At 41.8% G+C, this 27,531-nt stretch overlaps 2 protein-coding genes across 2 annotated transcripts in view; both read right to left on the bottom strand.

Annotated features, from left to right (window-relative positions):
• Positions 1 to 2,716: 2,716 nt before the first annotated feature.
• Positions 2,717 to 5,654, bottom strand: LOC136427272 (uncharacterized). The gene is made up of 4 exons (XM_066416083.1): positions 5,224 to 5,654; positions 4,950 to 5,023; positions 3,328 to 3,493; positions 2,717 to 2,923 (listed from the first exon to the last, which is right to left on the bottom strand). The coding sequence occupies exons 1-4, from the start codon at positions 5,599 to 5,601 to the stop codon at positions 2,822 to 2,824; spliced, it is 720 nt and encodes a 239-aa protein (XP_066272180.1). The 5' UTR covers positions 5,602 to 5,654; the 3' UTR covers positions 2,717 to 2,821.
• An 8,587-nt stretch (positions 5,655 to 14,241) lies between these two features.
• LOC136426561 (laminin subunit alpha-2-like) overlaps positions 14,242 to 27,531 on the bottom strand; it is a 56,961-nt gene continuing 43,671 nt past the window's right edge. Inside the window, exons 49-63 of the mRNA XM_066415225.1 lie at positions 27,137 to 27,281; positions 26,408 to 26,528; positions 25,807 to 25,930; positions 24,857 to 25,036; positions 23,228 to 23,379; positions 22,244 to 22,432; positions 21,325 to 21,472; positions 20,351 to 20,496; positions 19,479 to 19,671; positions 18,498 to 18,656; positions 17,713 to 17,866; positions 17,143 to 17,273; positions 16,101 to 16,217; positions 15,494 to 15,617; positions 14,242 to 14,476 (exon numbers count right to left, since the gene is read on the bottom strand). Of these exons, the coding sequence (XP_066271322.1) occupies positions 14,331 to 14,476; positions 15,494 to 15,617; positions 16,101 to 16,217; positions 17,143 to 17,273; positions 17,713 to 17,866; positions 18,498 to 18,656; positions 19,479 to 19,671; positions 20,351 to 20,496; positions 21,325 to 21,472; positions 22,244 to 22,432; positions 23,228 to 23,379; positions 24,857 to 25,036; positions 25,807 to 25,930; positions 26,408 to 26,528; positions 27,137 to 27,281 (2,229 nt within the window). The 3' untranslated portion in view covers positions 14,242 to 14,330. The remainder of the gene's footprint in view (positions 14,477 to 15,493; positions 15,618 to 16,100; positions 16,218 to 17,142; positions 17,274 to 17,712; positions 17,867 to 18,497; positions 18,657 to 19,478; positions 19,672 to 20,350; positions 20,497 to 21,324; positions 21,473 to 22,243; positions 22,433 to 23,227; positions 23,380 to 24,856; positions 25,037 to 25,806; positions 25,931 to 26,407; positions 26,529 to 27,136; positions 27,282 to 27,531) is intronic.

Here is a 27,531-nt window from a genome sequence, read left to right as displayed (position 1 = left end):
ACAGGATGATCCTGTCAGCAGTAGAAAAAATTAAAAATATCTGCACTACTGACAAGATGATCTTGTCAGCAGTGCATTTTTTTCTACTGCTGACAGGATCGTCCTGTCAGTTGTGCTATTTTTTTCTACTGCTGACAGGATCATCCTGTCAGCAGTGCACATTTTTCCTGTCAGCAGCGGAAATTTTTCTAAATTTGTGAGCATAAAAGTGAAAAAGGGCGGCAACTTTGTTGTTGATATCGATTGGTACGCTCTCGATGTCGGTCAGGGAGAGCTGACGTTCGCGCAACTGTACGAGAGACTTGTAGTGGCGAGTCAGTGAGTTTCGGCCGTAAATTTTAAGCAAGTCTTGTCAATATCAGCTACATTGCATTTCTTCTGCAATGACGAGAAGATCGGGAGAGGCTTTGAAGTTTACTGCGGCCTGCAGGTGGGGCAGGCAACCAAGCAGTTCGGGTGTTTCATCCGCATGGAGGTCGACAAGACAGCTGCCACAACTGAAACTCCTAGGCCCAAGTCTGTTTTTGAGGTATGAAAAGTTCCGTTCTTTAGTCTGTTTTGGATCAAGTACCATGTACGAGAAAATTATAATCTGGGAAGGGGGAGTGTAAGATGAATGTGTTCATGTATTCTGCATGGATAATAATCATTTATTCGTTTCTGGTTATTTATACTTGTTGGGGAAATATGTGCTTTTTCCTAAATTTCTATCATTTTTGGTCCATATTTGGCTCTTGAATAATTGCTATTATTCATTAGGATTTCTAAAGCATAGGTAGAAATGTAGTAATGCATGCGAAGGTTATTCAGCAACTAATTTTGCCTTTTTAATATACTATGCTTCTGCAGGCCTGCAAAATCAATGGGATATGGAAAGAAACAGACAGGACAACAACCGCTGTTCAACTTCAACTGATTTTTTTCAAATTATTGTTGTTTTCATGATGAATAAAAGAATTGTTAGTTGTTACACTGTGTTCTCTCATTCAATTTGTGTCCTAACATGTCTCGTCGACTATCATATTTCAAATCTAGGGATCTTGTTTTTTTCGACCCTTCTTGTTTGTTTTTTCGCGCTCTCGCATTAGATTTAGGGTCTCCAAAGGACGTCATCCATAAAAATTACTTGGTGCAGCCTAAGTTCAGAAACCTTTGATGGATCTTCATGATTTTCGGTAGGTGTGTAGCGGTTGTGCAAAGGAAGGTCAAGTTCGAAAATGGTTCACCTGGCGTTTTCCAACAGTACTGCAGCGGACTTTGCATTTTTGTGTGTTTGTATGTAGGCAAAAAAAGTGACGGAAACGTTGATGGATCTTCATGATTTTTTGGTGGTTAGCGGTTGTGAGAACGGAGGTCAAGTTCAAAAATGGTTTCCCTGGCATTTTCCGTTGGTACTGCAGCAGGCTTTGTGTGTATGTGTATTTGTCTGTGGACAACATAACTCAAGAAGCTGTCGGTGGTTCTGCATGATATTTAGTGGGTGGGTAGGGTTTACAGAAAGAAAGGTCAAGTTCGATTATGGGCCTCTAGCGGGTACCTAAGGTACTGCAGCCGAGCTTCAAAATTTGAGGGCATATTTTCTGCAAGTGCTTTGGTCATGATTTTTATGTGGTAGATAGTTCATGCCACAGGAAGTAAGCTGTGCTATACCTCGGGTTTGTGGCGCCGTGTAGCGTAACGGCAGAGCGTTCGGCCCAGAACCAAGAGGTCCCTAGTTCGAATCCCCCTTACACCACCGACGTTGTGCCCTTGGGAAAGGCACTTTACACGACTTTCCTCACTTTGCCCAGGTGTACAAAAAAAATGGGTATGTTGTTATCTGTACGTGGCACTGTTAATATAAGTTATAGAAACTTGAGTGCAGTGCCACGTCGTCCTTGTCTGTCAAAAACCGAAGTAAATAAAGTAAGCTGTGTAAGTTTGGGCCCCCTAGCGGCTTGTTTGGAACTGTAGTGGATGTTTCTGTTTTGACCTTCGGACATGAATAACTTGAGAAGAGGTCGACAGATCGTCTTGATGTTCGGTTTGTAGATAGCTCAGATGGTGCTTTACAAAATCAACGACTAATTATGCAAATCAGGAGCTAATTGGCATAATTAGTAAGGAAAGTTTGTAAATCTGCTGCATTTCATAATGGGACTCTCAAACATAGATATCATATATATATATATATCAATAGTCATTGATTGTTTTGGACCAAGGATCCAAAACATATCCCTATATTAGTCAAACAGTGAAGCATAAGTTACCTTACATGTCAATATCATAGATAGACAAAGATGTTGATATGACTTTAAACGTTTATCTCAAATGTTCCTATATAACCTGTGGGTGTATCGATTAATTTAATTCCAAACTCTCTCCGTACCAAGAAATCTGTTACAAAACAACATTTTGTCAACTGTTTATTTACCTAATCAAAATGCATCTAATATACATTCTGTTTCATCGCATTGTAGACTACCAAAACAGGCAACAACTTCTCAAAACAGCGTTCTAGAACTTCAAACATGACTTTTGGCTCCCTGCTTTGGCTATGTTGTGCGTGTATTGTTATTTATTTACAATTACTTTCTGTCACGATACTGCATCGTCATCTTATCCTGGGACGTGTTAGCTTTAAAAGTTAAACGATTTTTTTTTTGGTTTCTTTTTTTGTTGTTGCCAATAACAATCAAAGGGACAGTAAAAACAACCTTGTAGTATCAAGGCGCATCATGCCATCAACTACATCTCAACCTCTTCTTCGTCCTTTGCTGCTCTAAACGTTCCCCTCTACCCCTTTTAGTATTCTGCATCTGAGTTGTCCGGCTCGGAACTCTCAGCCCCGTCCCTTGATAGACTTGCGGCGGTTGTCGTCCCATACCGGCAGGCAGGTCCGTCCCAAACGCTTGGCCTTGGACACCGCGATGTTCGCTTTGCGCTGAAGGTGGAACAAGATTACATTCATCTAACGTACATCACTAACATTGCGCCAAAAATAGTTACTGAACCAACTGGATAAGGTTTTGAAACAGTCAGACGTTTCAGAGACAGCCAGCTATCTTTCGTCAGTGACTGTGGCGGAAAGATAGCGGATGCTGTCTGAAACGTCTGACTGTTTCAAAACCTCATCCAGTTGCTTGAGTAACTATTTTTGGCGTATCTTATTACCTGGATGTCTAACCTTCATCAACGTATCACTAACATTGGTCTTCGTTCGACACATACTGAACGATATGCATTTGTTAATGTCTTTGTATGCTCATTCCGGTTGCTCTAGATATAACGCACTACAGTTAAAGTTTGCTGATACACTGAAGGACAATAAGACGTTTTAACACACACCCTTCGGTATTGAGCGGCAATTTCCTGACTCGTCATGGAGACCGTTTTGCCGATTCGTTCCCTCTTGGCCCTCCGCTTCACCAAGTAGGTAGCCACGGCTCTCCTCTTCTTGGCATCGCGTGTAGCGAAGACGTCCATGTCGTTAACGCACGTGATGGTGAAGGGCCTGAACCCCTCACAATCAGGATTCCGACCGAAACATTCCACCACTACGACATTAATCAATGTGACGGACACAATCCTAAATAACATGGACAAAGGCCTTTTGACAGGTGCAGTTTTTCTGGACCTTAAAAAGGCCTTTGACACAGTGTCCCATGGAGTTCTACTTGACAAGCTACGGATAAATGGTATACAAGACAATGAATTGTTATGGTTTCAGTCATACCTGTCAGATAGATGTCAGGTAACGGTCGTAGACGGTACCACTAGTGACTGCCTTGGAATAGCTGAAGGCGTCCCGCAAGGTTCCGTTCTTGGACCGTTATTATTCATATTGTACATAAATGACATGCCAAACTACATTACCCATGGTGAAATAGTACTCTATGCTGATGACACGGCACTTTTCTATGCATCGAAGTCTGTTACTGATATAAACACAGCCTTAAATGCTGACCTACGCAATATTGAGAGGTGGCTAGATGCAAACAGACTGACACTTAATGTCCGTAAATGCAAGTCTATGCTCTTTGGTACTGTACGAAGGCTGCGCCTAGGTAATGAACAACTAAATCTTACTCTTTCGGGAACGTATTTGGAAGTGGTTTCATGTTTTAAATATCTAGGTGTTCGGTTTGACCCCAGTCTAACTTGGAATATACATATCAACAAACTGTGTAATGCGGTGTCATCTAGGCTAGGAGTGATACGCCGTTTAGCTTCCATTTTACCTCCTAAGTCACTGTGTATGCTATTCAATTGTATGATTCTTCCAAAGATTGAATATTGTGATACTGTTTGGGCCAACTGTGGGAAAACTCTCTCTGACAATGTCCAGAAACTTCAAAACCGAGCGGCACGGCTTGTCCTCGGTCTGTCACGTACAGCACATGTGGATAATGTACAGTTGTCTGTTTTAGGTTGGAGTTCCCTCGAATCTCCCCGGCAAATACACCTCCTGCAAACTGTTTTTAAATCTATTCACCAACAAGTGCCAGAATACCTACAGATATTTGTCAGAACATCTCACACTTATGCAACAAGACATAATTCAAACTTATCTTTGCAACTCCCGAAAGTCAGCCTAGAATCTGGTAGGAGAAAATATGCGTTCAGGGGTGCATTTGCCTGGAATGAGTTGCCGGCCACAGTTAGAGCGGCTACGTCGGGCCAAACTTTTAAAAAAACAAGTAAGACAGTACTGCTGACCTCTGACCTCCAGACCCGGCCTGCCATATCGACTATGATTTAAGGATTATGATTTGGATTCGACGCTCGGTTATGTATATATTATCTTTTTTGGTTACTTTCTGTTCATTATTCTATGTTATTTCCTTGTTATGTTATTTAGTCTGTTTATGTTATTTTGTGCAGGGCACGACTGAAAAGCAGTGCGGTTAGCACTGAGTGCGTCCACCCTGGATAAAGAAAACAGAAATAAATAAATAATAATAAAGGGCGTCCCAGACGGCGTCTCGGCCGTGATCCTGGCCTCCTTTTTAGCCAGTTTGCTGGATCCTTCAGCGAGAATCACCTGAGCGAAGGGCGAGGCATGAACGACTTTTTATTCCAAAATTACCTTTTCCAGTCCATTCCCATTCCATCCCCTCATTCATGTCCAACTACCTACTCGTAAGTTACGAATACTTCACATTCTTAAGTTGTTTTTCTCGATCTTGTCACATCAGAAACATCTCAGGTGGCAAATTTGAAGATAACAGAGGATGCCCATACCCGACTCCAGATGTCCGCGTTACTGAGTTCTCTCCTTAGGTGAGTCGCCGATCTTGCAGGCGGTACCGGGCGTCTGAATCGCCACTCCGGCATCATCATGCTGTCTTCCAGCTTCAGTCTCGCTGGACGCGCGTTCAGCTTGGGCAGACGGGTGGGCTTCTTGGACGGAACGGGAAAGGCTCCGGGACATTTGACCGGCAAAAGGCCCTCTTGGCGCAGTTCAGTGATCAACACTTTTGATGTCTTGTTGTGTCTTGGTTCAGACATTGTGGCTTGACGGGCTTTATCGCTACAGACGTCTGGAATAAACCGTTTCGTGCATACAGTTACTGGGTCATGGAGAACCAAAGACAAGAGTGGAACCAATGGATGCTGCATTATAGGAGATCGATTTGTATTAGTCCTCAACGAAATCTGGTAGAGCTTCGCTACAATATCACGTACGTCTTCCATTTATGTGAATAATTGTCTGCGATAGTAAGCGAGGAAACATTAAGTGGAAAGTAGTATAATATGTGTAAACACTATACTGTTATGGAAGCCGTGTCACTAACCTATAGGGTTCCCCCTATCCAGCATGGTCATCTCTCCAGGTTCATCTGGCACATTCTTTACGTCTTCTACAGGCTCCTCGACTGGCGAAACCTTCGCGGATTTCACCGAGCAACAGCTCAGCAAAGTGACAAGGAAGTCCCACATGACTGGTATGTTCGTTCGGGACGACCGTGTCAGTGGAATGAGATTGTCGATTGAGGAACTTTGTTGTTCCAAACACCGCTTGGAGACAGCACGACGTCACAGACGATGGACGATTCGAATAGGTTGGGGGGAGGGGTTTACAAAACATAGTACAGTGGATGCTGTTATGAGTGTTGGAACATGCCATGGATGAAGTTCTTAAAAGAAAATGACATCTGAGCAGTACATAGAGAAATACAGTTTTATACATAATCTCCAAGCAGGTCTCTACGAGGGTAAACTCGTATGAATCTTCAGCCATTTTACACATGTAACATCCTGTAATTGTTCTAGAACACAACTATTCTTGAAGTATGGTCTGTGTGCTACCTCGGATTTCCTAACGTCTATACTGTCTGGAATAAGTACAGTACACGCAGAAGATTATGTTTTGGGTAGCGTTTGTATGTATGTAAAAAAAGCAGAATAACTGGAAAAGGCATGGCTGGATTGTGTTGATATTTGGTGTGTGGTTAGGTCTTGATGAGACCTCCAAATGAATCGATTTTGGGCCTCCTAGTGACTTGTTACGGTACTGCAGCATAACATCCGGGTTTGATATCTCGTGTTCTGGACATGCTATGGTTACGATTTTTTAGTGGTAGATAGCTTTTAGGGAAGAGAGCAAGTGGTATATGTTTGGGCCCCATAGCGACTACAGGAGCAGGTTTTGTTTCAGACTTCGAAAGGGAATAAATCAAGAAGGGCTTGATGGATGGTTATGATTTTGGATAGCTTGAGTGATGATTTACATAATTAGATACTTGTTATGCAGATCTGCATCTAATTTGCATAATTAATGAGGAACGTTCATACATCCGCCGCATTTCAGGATTGGACTCTCAAATATGTGACATATATGTAACTTAGGTAGAGAAAAATAATAATGCAAATAAAGACTTCATTTACATAATTAATGAGAAAGTACGATAATTCAAGATGGGGTGGACGAATCATCATGATGTTTGGTATGAAGATAGCTTAAGTGATGCGTTGTATGATTAGGCTATAATTATGCAAATCATATTCTAATTTTCATAATTAATGAGGCAATTTCAAAACCCCTCTGTGTTCCATGACCTGACTATTCAAATACAATGTATGTGACATATGTAACTGATGAAGAGTGATGAGGAATGTTGATAGATAAAAGATATGCAAATGAAGACCTAATTTGCAAACTTAATGAGAAACTACTATAATTCCATACTGGTATATGACTGCAATGTCATGCTTGTGGCATTTAGAATTTATGTGAATGTGGACATTGTTGAATTAAATCATGCTAATAAGGCCCTCATTTACATAATTGATAATTAACATTAGCATAAACTTCTTTGTTAAGCTCATATTTAAGACAACTTCTGTTATTAAGATGATCAACTGGTATGATTTGTTATCAATGAGAAACACCCACAATACGTCAATCATAAAGGTTAAAATCATTTGGCGAAGATATGAGGTCGTGGAACTCTAGTTTATGAATAAGATCAGTAACATACCCTAACTTTTATATCGAGATAGGACTGTACCATATTAAAAAAAACCTACATAGTAGTTATCGCCTGCATGCCCTTCTTATTTCTCCAATATTGTTATATTCAAAGCTGCTTTTTCTGTAATCAAAAAGAAACGGTAGATATCGATAATGTCATAGGTTTTATGTAGATGTTAAGTCGTGACTTAGGAGCAATAATACTTTCCAACGTGTACATTGGTAGTACACAATACTACTGGTGGGGAAAATGATTAAAACCTACAATGCAATCCATATAATTTGCTGTAAAATCATACATGTATATTAATGACATTTGCCCTCATGTTGCATTTTATTTTCATTACTTTTTACCTCATATGGGAAAAATAGATTTGTCGTCTGCGGAGGATGTCATCTATAAATTTTACTTGCCGTAACATAGCAATTTGATGAAGTTTAGAATAAGACTTTGTAGGATAACAGCAAAGACTGACCCTCAAGCGTTTAATCATGGTATTGAAGCGCCGACTATTGACTCGTGACAGTACTGAAGCCTTGGAACTGTCGAAAGTTTCAAGCTTGCAGTACCGTCACGGATCACTAGCCGGCACTTCAGTACCATGATTAAACGCTAGAGGGTCAGGCTTTGCTGTTATCCTACAAAGACGTATCAGTTGGCGCCAAACAAAAACAAGGTTTTAAACCATTGAAAATCCTTTCTTGATGGAATTTTTCGTGAAATCTCGGCAGTTTAGGGGTGGCTATGGTAGGAAAAACTAACTATTCTTTCAGAAAACAGAACTATGAGAAACTGTGCGAAAGGGAACGAGTCTATTTTGACCGTTTACATCGTTCTGGAACATCATTGCCGAACAATCGCTTCCTTGCCCGTGGTAACCGGATTGTTTATCGTTCGATAAACACACCTATGTTCCAAGTGAAGACCTAGGTGTATCACGACGCTTGTGTGCGTGAATCTTTAAAATTTTGCTATGAATACACCTTCTCATTGTGTCATGATGGCTGGCAACTGCCGAGGAAGCATTGCTGACATGAACATCCCAGCTGTAAGTAGACGTGTTTGAAGTCGAGTTGAATTAGTTTTTTTTACATCGTGAACCGTAAATAATGTGCATCGTTCCGCATCTGTCGCTTGTCAACATTGACCTGTTGTTGGAATTTATACATTATGTAAGTAAGAAAGATTCTAGCAAAACGTAGATGTTAAAATTGATTGTATTTAATGTTTTAGCATGACTGGTCTCCACTGATGCTATGCTTCAATGATATTTAGGACGCCTGATATATTGTACTTTTGTGAAACAGGTGTATCAATGATATACCTGGAAACGGCGAATAATAGAAGTGTTCTTTTCTAAGTATGAGTGCTTTAACATTGCTATTGCTGCCTGCCATGTATGGGCCTCGTGTGACGACACACAGTTTGGGGATGCAAGAAAGCGATAGATAACTATGTCTTCTTATGTTCAAACAGGTAGGGAAAAAGTCAAAAAGGAGGTATGTACCAACGATTCGCGGGGGTGGCAGGGAGGAGTCATGGCTCCATACGGCATACTATCCGGACCCGAGACTCCAGCCCCGTTATCCGGATCCCAGGCTACCGTCCTACCATCCGGATCCGAGGCTCACACAGGCCTCCCATTCGTACCCGTGGCATCACAACTCTTCACTGTACAGCCAGAGCTCTCACAATCAGTCCGCAACCTTGCCGCCTCCCGTTTTCCCACCGTGTCTAACTACTCAAGAAGAAGAGCAGATGGACTGGGAGCCCAGCATCTACACTGAGAACATGGCGTGGTCAAGCAGCCAGATGGACGAGGAAATTCCCATGGAATGGAATTAATCATAGCTAGAAAAGCTAGTTGGACAACATGTGAAGGTCACGATGTGACGCACGGCCCTAGTAGTGGCCTAAGACGGCAGAGCTGGCCAAGAAAGAGAAGCCAATAGAGAAACGGAGAAGACTTTATTCCGGCACATGGGATGGGAAAAACAGTGAATGGAAGGAGAGGGACTAACTGAGCAAAGTTAGCAGGACGACAGGTTAATGTTACAAGGTTGACAAACGGCTCTAAAATGTGCGATATAAGACGAAGAGAAGTGGTTGCTGGCCGAACAGGAAACGGAAAAGACTTTATTTCCGCGGCACATGGCAAAGACTGCACTTTAAGACTGCCTGTGTTGACTGTTAGTATTAAACTATTCTATGTAATAAAACTAAATTTTGCTTCCGATGTTTTGCAAACGACTTTACAGCGATGAATATTGTATCGTTGTTGTACGGTATTTGTTGTTCACGTGATACAGGTACGACTTGTATCTTACGAATCGCCAGAAGTCTGTGATGTGGGCGATAGAAACCCGCTTGTCGGATTTGCAAAACTTTACAATGAATTTACCGAAGTTCCACATCAATTGAAACATCGCTCGAATAGCATCAAGTTGCCTTTATCAATACTGCTGTTTGATTAGTGTGATATTAGTGCTTTACCGATGCTGTTGGACTGAAAATATGTGCAGTTTACGTACGTTAATAGTTGTGAAATGTTTCAATAAATAAACATGGAGGATTTCTTCTATGTTTCGATTTTTGCTTAGCATACTACACATGGAAGACCATACACTTGAAGATGAATTAGATCACTTTAACAGATTGAAACAATAACGTAAACAAGGACAGTATGGCGCGGGGAAGGCATTGAATACGGAAACTGACAACTTCGTTTCTTATTATGTCAATTGGGGGAATTTTTTGTGAAATTGTGACTGGACATCAGTGCCGAGGACTGTACGAATGACGAAAGCTGTCTATTTGCCAGTGTGTGGGTGGTGTTCAGCACCAAGGGCAGGCTTGTATGTATGTATGTATGTGTGTGAATGATATTCAGCACCAAGGACAAATTTCTATGTGGGTGGATGGTGTTCAGCACCAAGGACAGGTTTACTCACTCACTCACTCACTCAGTCTATAATGTATGCATGAGTGTGTGTGTGTGTGTGTGATATTCAGCGCCAATGACAGGTTTGTTTGTATGTGTGAGTGGCGTTCAGCACCAAGGACAGGTTTGTATGTATGTGAATGGTGTTCAGCACCAAGGATATATTTGTATGTGTGTATGTGAATGGTGTTCAGCACCAAGGACATATTTGTATGTATGTTTGTGAATGGTGTTCAGCACGGAGGGCAGGTTTACTCTCACTCACTCAGTGGGCCTATGATGCATACATATGTGTATGTATGTATGTATGTGTGTGTGTGTGTGTGTGTGTGTGTGTGTGTGATATTCAGCACTAGGGACAGGTTTGTATGTGTGAGTGGTGTTAAGCACCAAGGACAGGTTTGTGTGTGGATGGTGTTCAGCACCAAGGACAGGTTTGTGTGTGGATGGTGTTCAGCACCAAGGACAGGTTTGTGTGTGGATGGTGCTCAACACCAAGGACAGGTTTGTATGTGTGTGAATGGACAATAATGTCTTTGGTACATTTCAGAAATACTTTATTTGTTGGCAACTGGTCTAACAAAATGGCAGCAGTTGTCTAATTTTGCAGAAATAGACGAATTTGAACGACACAAACTGGCTTCGTCAAAGGGGGAATCTTTCTCACAAACTGTCTATGTTACCATGTGCGTCTGTAAAGAATAGACAGAGAAGTACAAAAATAAGCCATTTTTCTCAGTATTTTCCGCAAGTGAACAAGGTAAATAGTTACAAACATTGTATAGCAATATCCGGAATCCCTCCTCCTATGATGAAATCAGTTTGTGTGTGTAGGAATGTGACGTAAGTGTTGTCATGGAACGTTTATTGTTTATTTGTGCCGTGCGCGTTAGAACGTTCGCCGAACGTCGACGTTGAACGCTCGCGTTCGGTGAACACCTTTATTTGAATAAAGACAGTTGATCTTGAGCATTGAAAGTGTGAAGACGTAAATCATTTAGCTCCGTGTTGTGTCTTGTCCTCCGTCGTCCGTCTTCTCCTTACCGTCGCCAGCAATATCCAGAACATTAGGGACAACGACCATCCCGCTTCCCTACATTTGGCGTCACGGACAGGATTTGCTGCATTTACCATCTCAAGAGACGAGGGAGATAGACGTAGACGGAGGACGGATGACGACCAACACGGAGCAACCGGTGACTAGCAAACCATGGCAGGCGGACCACTTGCACGATGCGAGAAGGCCGCGGAATCGTTGGTGATGTGCCGAAGAATAGGCGGCGGCAGGCCGGCAAGAACAAGGGCAAAGCGGGGACAGCGGGGCCGAGTTTTATAGGACGGTCAGGTTGTGTTGGTGTTGGTGTTCCGTTCTTTCTCCATGGCTTATCCCTGCATGGCCACACCGGGCACGAGAGTGATGGCGGCAAGGTGTCCCTGGCACCCGTTATCCATGCCCAACCGGGGCGGGCCGATCCAGTCATATCCCACACCGGGATATCTGAAGCAGAGAGCGTCACCGGGAAACTTCTCCAGGAAGGCGGTGAGCTGAGCTGTACCAGCTGGAGGACTAGGGGAGGACGTCCGTGGTCGTGCGACGAAGGGAAGGAGGGAGAGCAACACAACACGGGAATCAAAGGAAGCATGATACGACAGCCGGGAATAAAGGGGTCGTGAGCCGAAGGAATTGCTGACGATAGTGTTCAGCCGGGAGCAGCGGAGGATGCCGACTATAGACTGTTAAAAAATCGATGGACACTTGTGTACTGAACTGTGTTTAGTTAGTTAGTTAGTTAGCTATACTATGAAGATTGTATTTTTATGCACTCGCCGGGGACGGCTCGTTTTGAAACTGGGGGGTAGGTGTAGGAATGTGACGTAAGTGTTGTCATGGAACGTTTATTGTTTATTTGTGCCGTGCGCGTTAGAACGTTCGCCGAACGTCGACGTTGAACGCTCGCGTTCGGTGAACACCTTTATTTGAATAAAGACAGTTGATCTTGAGCATTGAAAGTGTGAAGACGTAAATCATTTAGCTCCGTGTTGTGTCTTGTCCTCCGTCGTCCGTCTTCTCCTTACCGTCGCCAGCAATATCCAGAACATTAGGGACAACGACCATCCCGCTTCCCTACATGTGGTTCAAATTCGTCTATAATTGTCTTGGCCTTACGTCTAACAAAAACTAGTGAAAAAGTTGACCTTTTACTGGTGTAAAGATGTCTTTGGCATATTCTTTGTTGCAGGAGCAAGTGGTCGTTTTCTTCATCAAGAAAAAAAATCACATGGGTTTGTCTGTTTATCTGTAAGGTATGCAATTTGCTAGTTGGCTGATGTATGCTACTGACAAGGGCGTTACCAAATCACAGTGTATGTACAATGTATATAACTGAATAAGCATGCACTACAAAAATAATACAAAGGGCTGCCAAAAATATATGATAGGTATGCAATTTGCTAGTTGGCTGATGTATACTACTGAGAAGGGTGTTACCAAATCACAGTGTATGTACAATGTATACTAACTGAATAGGCATGCACTACAAAAACAATACAAAGGCTGCTGAAAATATATGATACCCACAAAGCACATTGAGAAAACTTATTCGTACATGGACAGCTAAAAACACAGGGACAAAGAACAAACATACTAAACACAGACGGGTACTCATTGATTAAATCACTTAATATATGATTGGCACATAGTTTGTAAAGAACAACTGTCAAACCTCGGTCCAAGGCACTTGAGAGAGTTTGAGGTTTGAGGTCTGTTTTTAAAAAAAGTGTGCATGCCTTGAACACAGCTACACAGTTGAATCTCAACGTAACACTTTTTTAAATAAAATATAATTCAATCTTTTTATTCTTCTCAGCAAATTTTCTTAGCAGCATTCATAAAAATTTTCTTCTGAACATTAGAATTACATCTACAAGGGGATAATTTCAGGGAATTTGACAAATGATTTGAACAAAAACATCACATTAACACTGATTTTTGCAGGAGACCAAAGTGTTGTGCAGGTCATCCTCACATATTTTGCCATTCCTAAATAAGCTTGGGAAAAGGTCTCCTTCCACTACATGACCATGACTACAGTTGAGGAGACCAAATTTGGGAAAGCTGGTCACTTTTAGCTTCTCATACTGTACTCTTCAGGTTTCAAACTTAGTAAAGAAAACATGGCCAATATGTGAGACCAAGCGTTTACGGTAACAGGTCATCCTCACACATTTTGCCATTCTTAAAGGGCATAAGACTGACCAATGACATCAACATTAAGAATTTCCTGAAATTACATAAAACCTAATACTGTAATAATTGTTTAATAACATAGAAATTTTCACTACATATTCACACTTCGGACGTTATTGAACATCAAACCATGAAAACATCATACCTCCAGCTTTTGATTCTTCCCACCAGGTAATTACATTAATCAGTGACTTACCTGCTCATGACGTCACAACGAACATGGCAGACGGGTGTGTATTTGTTTTAAACGTTTATATTCCTTCAATGATGCTATTTCTATTTCAATTAATAAGAAAATGTTGTATTTTGGTGTCTTATGCCCTTTAAATAAGCTTGGACAGGTCTTCATCTATCACCAGGGCTACATTTGAGGAGACCACATTTGGTAAAGCTGGTCACCTTTAGCTTCTTATACTGTAACCTTCAGGTCCAAAAAGTAAAGAAAATATTCATTTGCCAAATGAATGTACACCAGACGAGACCAAATTTTGTCACTTTTTGCTTCTAATAAATGTTATCTACAGGTCCAAAACTTAGTAAACAAAACATTGCCAATGCGTACACCAGACGAGACCAAATTTGGTCCAATTCGCTTCTTATACAGTAACTATAATATTCAGGTCAAAAACTTAGTAAAGAAAACGTGGCAAATGTGTGAGGTTGCGCTGAAGCACGTTTAGGTTCTTCACTTCCCAGGACAGGTGTTGGCCTGCACGTCCACCAGAGTCACCGACTCGCCCAGGTCTTGGGGCTTGCCGTTGATGCTCAGGTTGCGGATACAACCCTTGAAGCTCTTGTTAGTCGTGGCAGCCTTCTGCTCCAGGGCCGAATCTGGGGAAACAGTCAAGGTGAAAGTTATGTCATATACACAAAAAGGTAAAGGTAGTGCCATAGTCTTTTGAGGCCATAGGGGCAGTGGCTTGTTATCCACTCTGTATGGATAAGGGTCCTCCTTAAAGCAGGACCCCTATCGCTCAATTCGTTGTTGGCTAAACCTCATCTCAAGCAAAAGCGCAAAGGATGCTGGGAAGCTATCAACCAATCAGGTTACGTCTCACATGGTTAATTTAGGTTCAGAACAAATTAACCGCCAAATAAGGAAAGCTCATTAATAATTCATGAGCAACTGTCAGTAACGGGGCCAGAACCGTGTCTACCGTCGCTGAAGAGCAGGGCCCCTATGCGAGCGAGCCAACGACGAATCAAGCGACAGGGGTCTTGCTTTAAGGAGGGTGGGAATTGGAAGGCAGAGCCCATCCCTTTTCTTCCACAGCCTTTTACCTCCCAAAGTCAGATACCCATTTTCATACCTGGGTGGAGTTGGGAAAGTAGTGTAAAGTTAGCCTCCATAGCAGGCTGTCTGGGCCTTTTTTGGCTTATAAAACACTTTTGCTGATGACTTCTTTTTGTACTGGGCCAGGGTCTATCACCCTCATTAAATCAGGACCCCTATCGCTCCATGTTACATCGCTCGTGAACGGGGCCCTGATAACCAGCGTGCCAGACAAAAACAGCTTCAGCCAATCAGAGGGGTCTGCTTCCCCTCATCGGAAGCAAACGCGCAAAGAATGCTGGGAAGCTATCAACCAATCAGGTTACGTGTTACATCGTTGCTTTGGTTACCCAAAACAAATGGCAACCGATAGTTTGCTTCAGCTGTGGAAGACTTGTTTGGATAAGAGCGGCTTCGTCAGCATCAGCAGTCCACACTACAGTCGCCTCCACTGGCCAAGCCACTCGGCCATTCAACCCCACAAAAAGACTTCACCGCACAAATGGCTGAATTCCTCATCTTACCGTCAGATAGTAAAGGAAAGGCATGAAAACTAGCATAAACCCATGCCATACCTGGGTATCCTCCGATATAGAGTGGGTTCTTGGTGTCTGCTGAGGTAGAGGCTTGCTCACTGGTTGCCGGAGGAACTGAAATGCCGTCCACCCTGAACTCTAGGACATTCTTCACCTTACCGGCCTGTGTGAACATAACATAATCATCAGCATTAACCCTTAAGCTGCCAGATTTTCAGATAAGTAAAAGATCAAAAATGTTTGACCCCTGACCTCCCTCACGAAACATGCAAAACAGCCAGCGGCCCTAACTCCCCAAACTTCCGGGCTTTGAGCGCTACACGTACGAAAAGCTGTTTTCTTGTGGGGAATACCCTATCCTGGTTATAACCGGGCACAGCACACAGGGCATGTTTCTGTATCCCTGATAAAACTGGGTTAATAATATGTCTTGAGTTGAGTCTTCTTTCTATCATTTAAGCCCTGCCAGATGGTGTTTTTAGGTAAGGGCAGGATAAAACTCGGCAAAGTGATTTCACGCTCCATGAAACTCGCCGTTGCATTACTGTCCTTGGTGCTGAAAACATTATAATATTCAGTTGTTGACAACATTAGTTACAGTTGTCAAGTTGCTGATATGTAACCAAATATAAACCATAATACACACCTCCACTTTGTGGAACTTCATGTCGCAGAGGCTGAACTTGCTTCCTTGTGGATCAGCGACCTCTGGGTCATAGGTCACTTCAAACGGTCCCGGTCCATTGTTAGCACGGAAGGTGATCTGAAAAAAAAAGGGTAACTCACATTTCTACAATACCACTCAGGTATGTGTCAGGTTCCGACATTTTAAGAATGCAGATAGACACACCTGTACAACAGGCCTTGAACTTTGTCTTGATAGGATCCAAAACCTACAAAATTTAATCTTACTAGAAAATAAAGACATTGCAAGAACCTACTGAGAGAGACCTCAAAGACAGAGGACTAGGACTGTTAAGGTCAGAAAGAAAACCGTGGGAGCTATTCAATGAACCAATGAACAGGACAAAGTGGTCAAAGATTTGAAGAAAGACGGATATTGCAGCTGCAGGACACAGTGGATGATGATCAACCGGGTGAAGTGCACAGAACACGGTAAGCTATTCATGTAGGAAGGTCTGCAGTGACTTTAGAAGATCCCCATATATACTACGCTAAAATCAAGGAAGGCAATTACGCAAAATCTGGTCACCTCGCAACGAATTACGTGAATAAGACGGCTTTTCCCACGAAGTACAGGAAATAAAAATAGGCTGCCTGCGCCTTAGGGAAAAGAGCATGCAGACCCTCATGTAGGAATCAGCATCTAATACAACAGTGCCTTACACCACTAATTATGCCCTTACTATGATGATGATCTATGTCTAAACTTCTCGGCTACAAGAGAAAACAATCCTTTCCTTTCTCCAATTCTTCCCTTTAGTCACTGACAAAAGACAGCGTGTCTTAAACGTCTGACTGTTTCAAAATTTTCCAGTTGCTTGAGTAACTGTGTTACTTGTGCCCTGGATGTCTAACCTTCATTGACGTATTCCTCTGCTTTGTTTTATTTGGATTAAACTGAAGACGTAGTGTCATTAAAGACTTTGTCACTAAATTTCTTTAATGATAATTCTTTCCTTAAATGTCCTACTAAAGAGAAGGTCTATTAAAGGCTTCTGAAGTACCTTGCCATCCTTGAGTTCAATAGCAAGAGCATCAGTTCTCTCAGATGACACACTGAGCAGCAGGGCTTCACGTTGGTTGGTTCTAAACTCAAACACAACCTCCATGTCCTGTCCTACACGATAGGAGTCATCTGTGAAGCAACAGAAACTGCATTAAAAAACCTAGTAGACAGAAACACAATAAACATTTCACAGGATGATTATTTAGACTTCAGATATCTTATACAAAGAACCCAGGCTTTTGAGAGGATCTCACATCAATCAGTACTGTATACCAGTCTGCAGCACTTAATGTATACACTGTTTGAAAAATGACAGTCACTGTAAAAGCAGAAATGTTCGCGTTTGTTTTATGTTCGCGGTTTTCACGGTGAACTCTTCAGCGCAAACTTAAACCACCGCAAAACGTTTTGCCTACCTATGACTGCAGTCCTACTATTGTTTCATATGCGAATTTAAAACCACCGCGAACATACCATTTTCTCCCTACCGCGAAATTAAATCCCCACAAAATTAAATGCATTATTCTACAGTATGTCAAGACATACTAAGGAAGCGGCACTGTCTTACCTAATACTGCATATCCTGTGCCAGCGAAGTATGATCCTCCAGTGACTTCCTGGTAGCAGGCCCCAACATCAGCCCTGGTCGCCGGTGAGGCCAGGTTCTGTAGCTCTCCCTGGATCTCCAACATACGCACACACATCTCCATGCTGTTGGTCAGCTGTGGGAAGTACAAAGATATTGTGTAAGAACACAAAAAAGAGCACAATCAATTATATCACCAGGACACTACATGACTGTGTAAATAGTTCAGTACATGCATTTTGCCAACCCTTACGATCATACCAAATATCATAAAGATTTTAATTAAAATACACAACTTCTTGAGTTATGCTCCTCACAAACAAACAAAAAAAACACACAGTCACATACGTCACATCAAAACATAACCTTCTTGACTAAAGAAAAAACAAATAAATACAAATACACATACACACGAAAGGAAAGTGATCTCGATCCAGTTTAGCTCACTGAAGAGCTAATCTTACACTGGTCGTGACAGAGAAGACAGATGCTTATAATGTACAGTATTTACAGGTTCATTGTACCAGAGAAATTCCCCTAGCTCTTTTTGACAAGCACAATGAACAGTGGACCACGGATTAACATCCAGTCCTAAGGACTGAAACTCTTTCCGCTAGCGTGCATGTCGGGTGAGCGACATAGCCGGGATCAAACTCACGGCTTCTAGTTCCAGAGGCAAGATCGCTTACCACTGGACTACGCACGCTACCTTCGAAGACATAACCTTCTTGACGAAGGTAGAAATGGCAAGTTAACAGAACACATACCTTTCCAATCCTCCTGGGAGTATAGCTGATGGGAACCCCTCCCAGGTAGAAGTCTTCAGTCACATCCATGGTGGTGGCTCCCTCCGGGCTCTTGCCCTCCTGTCTGTCACGTCCATCAATTGTCAGGGTCCCATTCCTGCCTTCTCTGATGACTTCAATCTGACAACGCATCACACATAAAACATGTGAAAAATGGAAATAGAAGAACTGGTTTGCAATGAGAAATAAACTGTTCAAGAAATTTCACTCACCAGAATTTTCAACCGAATCACTCAGTATTCATCGGCATCCAGGACAGGGGAGCGGTACCCACTTTGACAACCTTTGACCCAGTGCTGACGTCAAACGTGCGTTATCACGTGTCTACAGCACTTGGGTCAAATACCCGATGAATACCGAGTGATTTGGTTGAAAATTCTGGCATCTTGAGTTGGAGAACAGTTTTATCTCTCATTATGTACTAGTCTTGACCTAAACTCAGATGAACTTTCATGCTACATGTAAGAACTGGTTTGATACCGAAGATTCTGAAGTTTAAGACAATAATTCTCTGTGCAGTTGTTGCCATAACTTGCCTTTACCATAGCTCACGAAACACAATGTAGAAGGGACCAAAGCTGTAAAATCTAAATGAATGTTGTAGGAGTCTGCCATGGGAAACAGAGAAAACATTTTCAGTATCTAGTCTTGACCAAATATTAATCTTTCATTTTTAAACCTTTGTGTCCAAGATATTGCAACAGATTATACAAATTAGGTCTTATGTGTATCTTATGCAAATTATTCCTTTCTTTGCCATCTCCACTTGTACAATGTAGATACTCACTACTTCTAGTCCTTATCAAATACCTGTTATGTACCACTGGCCTTGATACCTACATGACTGTATAGATCAAATCTACTGAAGTCATCTATTCATATTTGATACAACATGATCCAGTATGAAACACAAGAATGCCAAATAAGGAAAATGGGCCGTACCATGTGCCACTTTCCATCGTTCGCGGGGACTGTGCTGCTGATCTCTGCCTTGCCCTCCTTGTTGTCAAACATGAACCTGACCAGACCCCCTACCAGCTGGATGGATGCGAAGTCCACCTGCGTCTCATTCCTGGCAATGTAGAACACCAGGCCATCTGACTCGAAGGTGCGGATGTCGACCTTCACTGAAAACCTATGGAAGGGCATCAACAGTTCATCATAAACTGAACTGTCCGAAAGTCAAAACTAAGCGGTATCTGAACTCTTGCATACCCTACATGACCCGTATTATCAACCAGTATGGGCAGTGGCCTGTTTTTCTGTAAATATACAAGATACGCTAACTATTGTCTGTCTAACCTATTTTGATATGTCAGATTCAAGGTTAAACATACTATATCTGACGATAATGCGGCGCCTATGATAAATTGTTTTTATGATTGTACATTCGTTTTTGATTCAGTGGCAACACTGCGACATCCAATAAAGTTATCTTGTATCTTAGATTACAACATGACGGAATAGGAGTTCACACATAGCCTGGGTACCATCTTCTGTAGTAACTGCTGGCTCAATTGTTTTGCTTGCTAACCATGCAACAAAACAATTTAGCCAGCAACTATTACGGAGGATGGTACACATGCTAATTCACACATGCCACAGTCAAGGAAATAATGATTGCATCAGGAGCTTTATGATGTGCAAAGAAAATGCCTCTTGTGAATCGCTTGAAATTCTTTTTAAATCATAGTGTAACTGTTACTGTTACAGTTCTTTCATTTTCTTATCATCTAAGGACATTGTGATTGCACAGAGCATGGTGATGTGGTCAAGAAACAATTTCTTCTGAGGCAAAACAAAACTGTACTTACTCGTCCCTGATATCATCAGGATCTATCTTGAATGTCATGTGACTGTTTTTGGTCACTCCAAACTTGAAGGCTCCTGGTATCCTCGCTGTCATCGAGGTTTGTTCAGCAGGAGCAGCACAGCGGGTAGGAGGGCCTGTTTCTGGGGTCTGGAAGGAAACCACACACAATCACTGTCTGTCACCACTGAGGCCATGTTGATTTAATTATATGGATAACATCTGAGCGAACATCATATTTAGTCCGTTTCCAAAAAAAAAACATTTTCGGCCATACTGTAAATCATACAAAGCAGCCTCAAAATGAGAAAATGTATTGTAAATTGCAAAAAGACTATTTCCGAAAACAGATACTACTGTCGTACAAGGCCAAAGTCAATTCCAAAGTCAAAGAAGAAGATATCGTTGAAGAGGTTCATCAGTCACGTATAATCACAGTTACAAGAATATTCTAGCTGGGATGAACCGTACCGGAGGTTGGGAGCTGCCCAAGTCCTACTTACCCCTACTCCGCAAGGAGGCGGGGGAGGCAGGACGATCTTCACAAGTCTCGGCCTAGTCTCGTGTTCTCGCGAGACTAGGTCATTCCGTGAACAAGACGTACAGACTAGACGTCGAAAATTTGGAGGTTTGTATTTTGCTACCTTTTATCAAGTCACTGTTTGACTTGTAACCAAAGAAGAAGATGTAAAAGAACAAAAATGAAGCATCATATATCCTGTACACCATACTCTGTGTGTTACGTTTTGTTCATCCTTCCTGACCACGTAGATTTCATAATGAGGGCAACTTTTTTTTTGCCAAACTTTTTTTCAGTTTTGGGTTTCCCAGAGGATGTCATCCATATAATCAAATCATCATGGCCTGATGTACATGCTTGCTGTCAATGATGCGGGCTGACTTCTGTTGAGCTTTTTTGAGAAAAAAAATGCTGCTAAATTTTCAAAACTACAGGAAATCAATACAAATCTCTCCTACCGACAACATGATCGGTGCAGGTGGGGTGATGCCGCTGACTTCTGGGGTGATCATAGTCACAGTGGGGGTGACCTGTGGGAGGTTGGGTTGGACACAAAACCCAATGTCTGCCTTGTTGAACTCTACCATGTCTCCCATGTTGATTAGGCTAAAGGAAATAATGAAGAACAACAAAATGAACAAAACATTGCTGATATCTGACAGGTTAGTCTAATAGATCACTCTTAGCGAAAACGTTTTACACTTACAGTCCGAAGCAAGAGGATTGGTCTACAAGGACACATATACACCTGTTCTTCTTGAAATACTTCCAGAGTATGGGCCACTGGTTATTCACCAAGGTTTAGGGTAGATCATACCTTCAATGAGGTTGTCTACAATGTTAACTGTATTTAAGGCTTGTGAAACCAATAATCTACGACATTACAGTAAACAACTAGTTCAGTACCTGGCACTGTGGCTCGCAAAAAAATATCTTGCAATTTTTTATCTATTTATCAAGATGATTATGCACTGACTGCATCTTAAAAGAATGTTTTGAACAAGCCACAGTGCCAGGTACTGAACTGGCTGAAATGTTCACTGTGACGTCATGGAAGGAACTTAAATTACCTCAGGCACTGGAATCAAGAACTGGAATTATGATCTGCAAGCTTCGATGTTTAATAACATCAAAAGGGTGTTTATTTTGTACAAATTGTTCATTAAATAATACTATCATGGTTGAATGTAATCGGAAAATGTATTCTGATCAGTGTCAAAAGCACTTTAACTACTAACTTGTTACAGGATTTACTGAACATTACACAGTACTACAGTGCAAGTAACTAGCTAGTTTCTTATCATCAATATTCTTCTTGTGTGGATTTAGCAATCTAAAAGCAACACATCATAGTCTAAACTTAAAAACAGCACTTACTTTCCATTCAGAACCAGGTCCCTTATGCAGCCGTTGAATGGAGCCAGAGTGCCTGCCATGTTGCGGGAATTCCTCTCCATGTTGCCAGGAATACCACCGACGTACAACTTGTTAACGGATATGACTTTTTTGTCGGCATCTGTCAGTTTTCCTGATCGTTTGGCGCCATCGTCTATTGAGATCTCAAACCTGGAGATGGAAGGGATGATTGATTGATTGATTGATTGATTGATTGATTGATTGATTGATTGATTGATTGATTGATTGATTGATTGATTGAAAAATGTTACAACATATAGATGGAGGTGTTGTTTTTTCAATGTTTTAGTTTATTGTTTATTTTTGCACATAACATGAAAATATGCTAAGCGAAAAAAAACATGTCATAAATGGGACCAGGTATGATAAAAGGTATAACAAGTCTTAGAGTATTCCTCAAATTATAATGAAAGCTCATCTGTGCTGGCAGTAATCATAATACAATGCTAAACTTTCTTCCAACACTAAGGTATTCACGGATCGAATTTTCGATGACCACTGTCGCCTTCTTCAGGATCAATAATGACCAATCACAGCCGAACGTAAACTCGCAAGAGTTACAGACACGTGACTTTATTCACACGTATCTTTACGAATATGTGACATCAGCAATTGGTCAAACATGCCATGAAGTTTATAACGCCCACTGTCTCTGTTAAGTGTTGAGTGTCCTGATGTATATGGCCTTGATGTATATGGCCCTGATGTATATGGTCTCCTTCAATGTATACCTCTCATAAATTAGGGCACTCCAGCAATCACTTAACAGAGAATAAAGTCACGTGTCTGTAACTCTCGCGAGTTTACATTTGGCAGTGATTGGTCATTATTGATCCTGAAGAAGGCGACAGTAGTCGTTGAAAATTTGATCCATGAATACCTTTAATGTTGGAAGAAAGTTAAGCATTGTATTAGATCAGTGAGCTGCCATGATGACAAACTGACCTGTCACCTGCCCTTGTCACCCTTATGTTGTGGTCCTCTCCGTCGTCGAACCTACCAGCGCTGTTCCTTGTTACTAAGGTTAATGGACTACCCTCTCCAGCACTGAACCAAGCTTGGATACGACCCTTCACGATAGACAAAGAGTAGAAGGCCTATACAGGTGCACAGGAAAAGTAAAGATTGCGGGAGTGAGTACTGTTTCTTTGAGTGTCGACTAACATCACAAAAAGAGCAGTGAACAACTTATCATGGGTAACGTTGGGTAACATAAATTCGGGATTTTTCCGATAATGGTTGACTGAAATCAATCTAGCAGAACAATAAACCATCCTTTTTTTCTATTATTCTGTCAGTATCATGTACTATCTTTGCACTAATCATATATATGGTAGATTTTGTCTCTAGTCGTGCTGACACCATAATATTTCAACTTGAAACTACCGTCCGCCGCACGCACAATGACGGTGCTGTCAGACAGGGGTGAACATTAATTCGGGAGAGAAGATTCGTCTTGAATATCTTACCGCTAATTACATTTTATACAGCAGCTATTCGTTCCATCCTTGGCTTGAGGAGAGTGCTATGGATATAGACGTGTCCAAGTAAAAAAATACACGAAAAAACGGCCGTACCGCACACATCAGGCCTACGGGAACAACCCGTGTGTTGAGTCGGTAGCTATAGAACGTCAAAGTCGACATCCACCGTCATGGCAACGTGTACATTATTCATGGAAAGTTAGCCGGATGCCGTAGCATTGATAATACTACTATGTCCATGTATTCCTTGTTGTGTTATGAGCAAACTTTGAGGAAAATATCGTCCTCAGTCCACAATCACACGCAACATTTAGACAAAAAAGTGTTCCTCACAAACCTTTGTCGTCTGCTTGACAACAGGATTCTGGGTAATGATATGGCGGCGGGAAAATACACGTGCCGTAGGTTGTAGCAACAAAGAGGGGTTTTGATGATTGATCACACTTAGAGTCCAATTGCAGGTCAGCAATTTTAAGAAAATAAGTTGTCTTGTGTTTAGCAGGAAGCGGATGTGACATTTGTCTTATAAACCAGCCGACAACGATGTAGTGTGATTCTCCTACGAAGCCCTCAGACTGTTCCAATAAGGGACGGAGAGTTTTTGTCCTCGTCGCCTTCTAATGCATACTTATTGAAGCTTTTCAGACAGTGTTCTGAATACGTTAGTCTGTCAAGTTTGCTTTTCTAGCGGTATTACTGATGTTGCAACTAGCACATATCCCTAAATACCCCGTTTTCGAAAAATCCCGAATTTAAGTACCCCACGAATTTATGTTACCCAACGTTACCACATGGAAAGCACATAGATTCAGAACCAGTCATACTTTTCAAAATTAGTGACAGTCAACTGTGTACTATTTCGGAAGTGAAAACTATGATGAAAGATTCTTGGGACACTTGTGGAATTGGTATAATTTTGTTTCTTTGATGTTCGTCATCTTCACCTCTCAGTGTCTCAAAGACAAAGTCATGTCACCAGACCAAGGAATGACAAACATAATTATAACGCCTCCAGCATTCGACCCCCAAAAAGACTTGAAACACATTATTTCCGAGGTCTTAGTTGGACGTAGATAAATGTAATTCCTACCGTTCTTGCCTGTCGTCTCCTGCGGCCGCCACCGGTTGCCAGGAGCAACAGTCCGTCTTCCGTGCTCGTCGTGAACCCAAGGAACACCGACCCTCCATCGACCAAGTCACCTTCTTGATTTGTCTTTGGAAGGGCTGCATAGGCACCTGGCTCACCAGAAACACCGATGGTTCGAACAACCTGACAGAAAATGTATTACTAAGAATTAAACCATTTCTCACAGACATTTTGGAAAAGATATAAAGGTTTCAATCAAGTCTAAGTTGTTCAGGAGGGTTATGCAGGCAACCAGCTCATCAGACATACCAATAGTTTGAACAACCTGACAGAAAGGTCCCAATTAAACCATTTCTAACAGAAATTAATGGAATAAATAAAGGGCAATGCGGAATAAGTCGTGTTGCATTATATCTTTGTCGTACCCACCCAAAAAAAAACACATTTCAATGTGAAATATGTGAGAAGTTGAGAGAGTTTTGTGTCCTCAAACAAAAAAATTGTAACAACATCAATTCCAATGTCCGAATCCCATACTCCAATTTTTGACAGTGCCAAAAGTGGAGCGCCAAACACTTGAAGCAACTTTGAATCATTTGAATCGAACTGGGGAAGCACTGGCTGATCTGTTAAGTACAGACCGGTCCAAACACCCGTATCAAAGGCCCAGGGTTATCGAGGCCCAGGGTATGATATAGATATTCCCTAATGTCCTGCTGGATTTCCATACCCCCACTGCCACAGTGCCCAGACACCTTTAAAACAAATGGTACTAGTTTGATATTGCTCATTTTTTTATAGTTGTAACTTTGCTTTACAACAACTGCACGGGTGCAACGTACGCATTCTAGAAATACCCTCACCCCGACAATTGCCAGAGCTAGCATACAGAACAACCATGTGTAAACCGACAACTGTCGGGCTCAGCAGGACTAGAGTTAAGCATCCCTTACTTGATCTGGACAGCCTGGAGTCATGCCCAAACTTTCAAGATTCTCATCCAGCTTCTGAGGATCCCTCCCCACAGTTACGTCCTGCAGACAACCTATAAGGGAAGTAGTCGGGATATCCGGCTGCCTGTGGGCCACAGAAAAATCCATTCATCTATATCTCAGAAATGTGGAAGCAAAAGAACCCAAAATACTTGTTGAAAAGAGTAGGGGTGACCCTGTGAGCTTTGCCAATGTGAGCTATAGCGAAGCCCCATTGCACTAATAGCTTACGAAAAAGCGTCATGCTTTGTCCTGAATCTGAGGTTCGATTGCTTTACCTCTACCTTTGCCTTACTGCGATAACAATTCCAAAGTGACTGACTGAATCTTGCAGAATGTGAGAACAATAAGACAGTCCACGGTTTGAAGTACACATGCAAAAGGTCAAAGTTGGAGGCCCCTAACTTGTAAACAGTTCTTGTCTAGAGCCCATGCTTGATACATATCCAGATTCTGAAGTGTTTTGCTCATGTCTCAGTGACCTTCAACTTTGACATATTATGCAATGTGCGCATGAATAGTTGAACTTTGAACTTTGAACCATGAACTAGCTTATACTTACAATACCCTAAAGCTTCCAGGCAGGCCTCCAATATACATGCGGTCGGTGACGGCAAGGTCTTTAAGGGACCCCGGGGAGGACCCAACTTTCACAGTTTGGTCGTCCACCACAGTCAGCTCAGCTGAAAGCATACAACACATAGTCAGCTACAGCGATCATTGGTTAGTCTTTTATGTCATCTTAGAATAACAAAATGTCTTGACACCCATCCTTTAAATCAGTAGACACTCGTATGTTCTACAAAAATGAAAAACAGTCTTCAAGAAACCCAAGCAATATTACGGCTCGAAAATTGGATTTTGAAAGTCAATTTAATTTAGTCATTTCTATACAAGTCATGATAAATTCAAACAACACTATCACAATGTAAAGCGACGTCCATGATGCAAAAATATGACATCGTTGTTATGTGAGAACTCACTGAAAATCGTCGCCGGTGTTTTTGTAGGCTCATAAAAACTAAGGGGATCATCGTATGGCATGAAGTTATTACACAAATGTGCTAAACAGTGTTAGTAAATGTCACTACCATAAAGATTTCAGAATCTTTTTATTTCCATTTTTTTATCCTTAATATTGCTTTGGTTGCCTTTAACAAAGCCATGAGGTAAGAGAAAATTGTCTTCAAAATGGCAACATGGTAAAACAGTAGCTAACATTTAAGATCTGGCTACACAGATACAAAAGGATCTGTGTATTAAGGAAAAGAGGGTAATGTGAAAAGCTCACCTCTTTGGCCTGTCCTAGAGACGCGTACGTAGGTCCATTCTCCAGTGCTGTACCTGTCATCGGAGAGAATCTCCACTTTTCCACTACCCAAGTTGAACTGGACTCCAACTCTACCGTCCTTCAAGTAGACAGCAAAGTAGTCTCCCTGTAACAAAACATGTGCACAGTTCATTTACTGACCAAACTTAACTGATGTTGTACACGTCTTGCGGGACTGGTCTTAACTACTAGCTATCTAAAATCTGACTAAGTGTTGTGGTCGGTACAGACATTTTGAACGAGCCAGTGGCTGCATCAACGTCATAACCAACTTGTAGTTGACAGACTACATATAGATCGTTGTAGACCGAGGAAACCAATGCCATGTGTCAAGAAGGACATCAAAGTATGCAGCC

The sequence above is a fragment of the Branchiostoma lanceolatum genome, chromosome 2, assembly GCF_035083965.1.
Source record: "Branchiostoma lanceolatum isolate klBraLanc5 chromosome 2, klBraLanc5.hap2, whole genome shotgun sequence".
NCBI classification, from domain to species: domain Eukaryota; kingdom Metazoa; phylum Chordata; class Leptocardii; order Amphioxiformes; family Branchiostomatidae; genus Branchiostoma; species Branchiostoma lanceolatum.
This window is presented reverse-complemented; position numbering and strand designations above follow the sequence as displayed.